The sequence below is a fragment of the Aulonocara sp. 'chitande type north' Nkhata Bay genome, linkage group LG15, assembly GCF_057382095.1.
Source record: "Aulonocara sp. 'chitande type north' Nkhata Bay isolate Kocher_YH1m ecotype deep benthic linkage group LG15, A_spYH_male_GT1.1, whole genome shotgun sequence".
NCBI classification, from domain to species: domain Eukaryota; kingdom Metazoa; phylum Chordata; class Actinopteri; order Cichliformes; family Cichlidae; genus Aulonocara; species Aulonocara sp. 'chitande type north' Nkhata Bay.
The window spans coordinates 32,599,975-32,605,695 of record NC_141358.1 but is presented as its reverse complement, the minus strand read 5'-3'; the positions used below and the strand labels follow the sequence as shown (position 1 = coordinate 32,605,695).

General features: G+C 42.5%; 1 protein-coding gene across 1 annotated transcript; it reads left to right on the top strand.

Moving 5' to 3' along the window:
* Nucleotides 1-672: 672 nt before the first annotated feature.
* On the top strand, nt 673-4,348 carry LOC147313411 (uncharacterized). Its single transcript, XM_086262920.1, has 11 exons — nt 673-905; nt 1,003-1,181; nt 1,277-1,370; nt 1,782-2,138; nt 2,234-2,351; nt 2,426-2,517; nt 2,620-2,734; nt 3,105-3,206; nt 3,408-3,569; nt 3,701-3,856; nt 4,092-4,348. Exons 1-11 carry the CDS (start codon nt 723-725, stop codon nt 4,304-4,306), a joined length of 1,773 nt encoding a protein of 590 aa, XP_086119046.1. The 5' UTR covers nt 673-722; the 3' UTR covers nt 4,307-4,348.
* Nucleotides 4,349-5,721: the final 1,373 nt, after the last annotated feature.

The following is a 5,721-nucleotide window of genomic DNA, read 5'->3' as shown; positions in this document are numbered from 1 at the left end:
GCCAGGCCTTGTCTTATAGACAATATGTTAGCTACTCTGGATCCACAGTCACACCGTGTGTGTCAGTGTGGCAAACAAGTAGTTGTGAGGTGTCTGGACTGCCTGCCTCTTCCATTCCTTTGTGCTGACTGTGATATTGCAGTTCACACACGCTTTGTCCTGCACAACAGAGAGGCAGTAACAGGAGGGTTTTTGCAGCCTTCATCAGAGTTTCACAAGCCAATAGGTACAGTTTTTAAGTCTTATGCATTTCTTGCTATGTATGAGTATGAGTGGGTGCTGTTATTGTATATTTATTGTGTATCAGTTAATTTCTAATTCTTTTTATATATATTGTGTGTTTTAATGTTAGTTCGGCTGTTGCCTGTGCAAAGGCCAGACCATGTGTGTGACTGCCCAGCAGGTAACGTTGAGGTTTCACCCGGCGCAATTGTGGCTCTTGTAACCATAAATGGTAAGTTGCCCTTTTGTCACACACTACATACACAATAGATGTGTTTGGAGGTTTTATTGCAAATTGTGCATTGCTATCTTGGTTTTAATTACCCTCGGCCCGCAGTATATGTGGGCACCTGTCAAAGGTCATTTGGATTTACCAGACCGATTTGAAAACAACATGAAAAAAATGAATGCTTTGAGCCATGACTGAATTTATCCTTATCCTTTCTACAGGGCGTTATAACCTTGCACTGCCAGTGGTGAGCTGCACCAGCTGTGGCCTAATGTGGTCCCCCTCAGTTAAGGACATCCTGGGTAGTGGATATTGGCCTGGCACCTTAAATTTCTTCACCCTGTTTTCAATGGATGTCTTTCAGTCTTTCTATGACATTAAGAAGGCTGCACCAGGGATGTCACTTAAGGCATTTGTCAAAATGCTGGATGAACGAACAGCCCATTTTGGAAGGGTGAGTTTCTAAATTTGCTAAGTTTAAGGAAATTGTGCAAATCAATGTTTATGATGACTGTCCTTGAATATTCTGTTGTATGTCCTCTATGTAAAAGAATGGCCGAATATCAGCTGATGCCTTCAGTAAAAGTTTCTTGGAGTGGAGTGCTGTAAAGTTTGAGGTGGACAGGATGTGCAAGGAGCCATGCTTTAGCTGCCCTGCCTGCACTCCAGACATGCTTGCCGTCTCAGTTGATGGAAACCGCAAGCTTTATCGCTTTCAGTCTAATGCAAGGTACGTTATGCATTGTGTACATAAGTCAAATTTGGATTTGTAGAAAAATGTATTTTAATGTTTCTTTTCAAACAACTGTCACTGTGTTCGTTCAGCACTTCAGAGCAGGGGAACTTTGAAGGTGTCTTCATTGAAAAAGATGAGGAAGTTGCTGAGTTTGTGAAATACATCCAGAGACACACAAATCATGTAAGATACACATATATATATTAGTGCTGTTAGCGTTAATCTTGTTAAAATGACGTTAATGCCGTAACCATATACACATACGTGTGTGTGTGTGTGTGTGTGTGTGTGTGTGTGTGTGTGTGTGTGTAGACATATATGGATGGGTCGATATTTTTTTTATTTTTCTCTTGGTGTTGTCGTAATACTATTTACTTTACTTTATCTTAATGTTTACTTAATTTTGTCACCATGTGTATTTAAAAAAACAACATGATTTTTATTTTGTGTTATCAGTGCTGTCCTGGGGAGATCTGAGGTCTTGTGTGACTCGAGGCTAATTCAGCTAATTGTTATGCATTTGTTTTAAAAAGTTTGTCCCTGATAGGGCTTAATCATGTCATGTCTTTTATGTTAAAATCTTTGAGTGTATAGGTCCCGGGGAAAGGGTTGTGCGGATCTTCATCTTGGACTGCAGCAAAGGAGTCGTCCAAAAAGTCCACTGGGAAGTTGGATGAGGAGGGCATGGAAATAGCTGTTTGTCGCCACGGAGTCCTCTTAGCTGCATTGAACATGTTTCGAGGGGAGATCTTTGCTTACCCCCTTTTTCTCCAGAGGAAGTTGGCAGCTAGCATCCCAGGACATATTACGTTCCTTTGCTCCGATGTGGCCTGTAAATATTTCCCCTATTTAACCAAGGTGGCTCAGCAGTGCCCTGAGCTGAGGAACCTCTTGTCAATGCGTCCTTTTCTCTCCGTCATGCATGCAAAGGCTCACACTTGGAAATGCGAGGTATACTGCAGCTTGTAGTTTTGGATTAGTTTGAGACATTTTGTTATAAGGTTGAATGAATTCAGCAGTCATGTATTGTGACCTCCTTTCTATAGATCAAATGGGGAGGTGCGTTTCAGGATGGGGCCGGTTCAACAGTTGGAGAAGAGGTGGAACAAGTAAACAGTTTCCTGTCTAGGGCGGCCATCACAACGAAGTACATGTCTAAAGCAGGTGTGTGTCCGTGTCTGAGATTCCACTCAGTCTCCTGCTCATTAATTCTAATTTGTATACTAACTGAAATGCAGGGCGAACAGACATGCTGACCCTCCTGGCTTTGGGGTGGAACAAAAGGAAAGTGGAACAACTGGGCCGCACTTTGAGCCAGCGATATCTAAAGGTCATTTTTTTCAACACCCATTTTAATGTGTGTGGTAATGGGGGGAAAACACCAGTACTCTTTTAATGTCAATATGAATGACATTTATGAATGCATTCTTAGATCATAAGGATCCTTAGAGAACAAGTGGAGAGCCTGAATGCGACCAGAAATGAGCTGGGTGTGGATGACGACACACTGCAGCAATGGGTGGCCGATGTGCAGAAATGGGCTGAAGGTGAGTCTCAATATAATGCACTCATGTATAACAATAGGACCCACCATGGCCTCATTAAAGAACTTAGAGTTAAGATCTTTCTGACAGTGTCAACAAACAATGAAAAATAAGCCTTGGAAAAGCAAATTTATGGCAGAGTTGTTGCGTTTCATCAAATTGGATAGAACCTGGGTTGAAATGATGTCGTACTAGTTGGTTTTATAAACCTGAACACCAACATACTTGTTATCTCATGATTATCATGAGATAGCAGCACATGAAGGCTCCAGATGTCTTATAATGAATGTCATCAAGTCAGTGATTACAGAGTCCACTGTAGTTTGGTGACTGTTACTCATCCTGTATTCTGATTAATATTCCTCTCACTTAGAAAGTGATCAAACTGATGGCAGCCTTGGAGCGTTGCAGGCACGAATAGAGGAGCTTGTCGTTATCATCAGAGTGCGAACACAAAGTCTTTACAGACAAAATGGTACGTCCCAGTTTCTTTGAAACGGACCGTTTGATGCTCAGTTTGTACAGCTTGTGCAGCTACTTTGTAAACAGAATCAAATCAGATCCAGGTTTGTTTAAGCTGGATGTGATTTGTTCTAGCAAACAAATTGATGAGTGTAGATTAAAATGAAACTATATACATTATGTGAAGGTGTGAATTTTTTATGATTATTTACAGATAGCAACAAGAGGCGACACAGAATTCGCAAGGTCATCTTAGTTGAGAAGAAACGCTTGGCGGCTGCTGTTGACGACTACAACAAGCTCGCTGAACCAACAAAGCAAATCGTATCCAGTGATGCCCTCATGCAGACCGATATTTGGCCCTGGCAGAGCACAAGTGAACGTAAGCTCTTGATTTATAAATATCCTTTTTAAACAAGCTCCCAGTATCTGAGCAGTAGTTGAATGTTTTGTTCTTGAATCATAATATGCTGCTATGTTTTCCCATCTGATGTTGTTAAACTGTAGCTGCTGCTGACCTCCGGACAAAGAGAAAGGTCTTTGAGAAGGTGATGGCTGTGAGGCGCCTGAGAGAGGAGGAGATGATCCTTTGCAGGGAGATGCGGCATCACTGGACAGTGTTGCGAATGCGTTCTGTGGTGTTGGGGACAATCTCCTCAGACTGTAAGCACTTTATTTATTTATTAATTTTTTGATGAATCGATTGAAAATAAGAGCAGATGCTAAAGTCTTACTGGATCTTTTACCTATATCTAGATTGCTAGCTAACACTGCCTTCTCCCTTTTAAAAAAATGTTTAATTACAGCATCCTAATTCCTTGTGTTTATGAGGTGATGTTTTTTTGTTGTTTGTTTTTTTTTACTTTTCTCATATTTATTTGTTTTGTTCTTTTTACAGCCTCCTTTGTTGGCATGTCGGAGGATGCACAGAAGGGACTCTGTAGCCTGGTTTTAAAAAAACAAAGTGAACTGAAAGCTGAAATGCTCAAAGTAAAGGACGTGTACAAGAGAATCCTCAGCCACCAACCACTCCTGGAAATGGACTCGGAGGAGGAGGAGGACATTCCAGACGATGCCACTGAGAGTGATTTGAGCACTTCTGATGAAGACTGATTGTGTCATCATTGATGTTATGTTTGGTAAAATAAAAAGTTAATCACATCTCTGTTCAATGTGATTTTTCAACAGACATTTTACATTTTGAGAAGAAAAATGGAATTTCCTTGGTGCAGTTGTTTACCCTGAATCATTATTTCCCATCTAATTTAATGACTAGTGTACATGTTCAGATACGATAACATAATTTAATTTATGGGATGCTTTCTGGGCTGCTCAAATAATCACAAAATTTAAAAGCACCAGGCAGCACACTCACAAGTAAATTTTTTGTTCAGTGTTTTGTCGAAGAAATCAACAAGTACAACTGAGATGTTTGCTGTAGTGGTGTGTTTGTTAAGAAGCATGCCAGCACACTGGTGAACTGACAGTCCCAGAATGCACCCGTGCCATTGACTCGCCCCAGAGCAAATGAAATTGCTTATCTAGAAAGACAACCGTCATCAAAGAAGAAGTAAAAGAGTAGGAAACAAATGGTAAGGGAAGGTACTGTGGGGTAGGAAAGAAAGGCCAGAGCTGTGCAAAATGACCTCCAGCAGGCCACAAATGTGCACGTCTGCTCAAACGGTCAGAAATGGACTTCATGAGGGTGGTATGAGGGCCCGACGTCCACAGGTGGGGTTGTGCTTACAGCCCAACACAGTGCCGTATGTTTGGCATTTGCCAGACAACACAAAGATTGGCAACTTTGCCACTGGCGCCCTGTGCTCCTCACAGATGAAAGCAGGTTCACACTGAGCACTTGTGACAGTCTGGAGACGCCGTGGAGAACCTTCTGCTTCCTGCAACATCCTCCAGCATGAGTTTGGCAGTGGGTCAGTTTTGGTGTGGGGTGGCATTTCTTTGGGGAGCTGCACAGCCCTCCATGTGTTCGGCAGAGGTAGCCTGACTGCCATTAGGTACTGAGATGAGATCCTCAGACCCCTTGTGAGACCATATGCTGGTGCGGTTGGCCCCGGGTTCCTCCTAATGCAAGACAATCCTAGACCTCATGTGGCTGGAGTGTGTCAGCAGTTCCTGCAAGACGAAGGCATTGATGCTGTGGACTGGCCCGCCCATTCCCCAGAACTGAATCCAATTGAGGACATCTGGGACATTATGTCTCGCTCCATCCACCAACTGCACCACAAAATGTCCAGGAGTGGGCAGATGCTTTAGTCCTGGAGTCTGGGAGGAGATCCATCAGGAGAGCATCTGCCACTTCATCAGGAGCATGCCCAGGTGTTGTAGGGAGGTCATACAGGCATGTGGAGGCCACACAGACTAGTGAGCCTCATTTTGACATGTTTTGAGGACATTACATAAAACCAGATTAATGATTCTGTATTGCATTGATCAAGGAACCAACCCAATAGGAGCTAAAGGAATCCTCTTGACATTACTTCACTCAGTAAGTTTATACTATGTTTAAT

Excerpts from the sequence above, each read along its gene's own strand:
- LOC147313411 (XM_086262920.1), top strand. The coding sequence starts at position 723 with ATGTGGTCCCCCTCAGTTAAGGACATCCTGGGTAGTGGATATTGGCCT. Across the intron at positions 2,735-3,104 it reads TGTGCAGAAATGGGCTGAAG|AAAGTGATCAAACTGATGGC; the intron begins GTGAGTCTCAAT and ends CCTCTCACTTAG. Across the intron at positions 3,570-3,700 it reads TTGGCCCTGGCAGAGCACAA|CTGCTGCTGACCTCCGGACA; the intron begins GTGAACGTAAGC and ends GTTAAACTGTAG.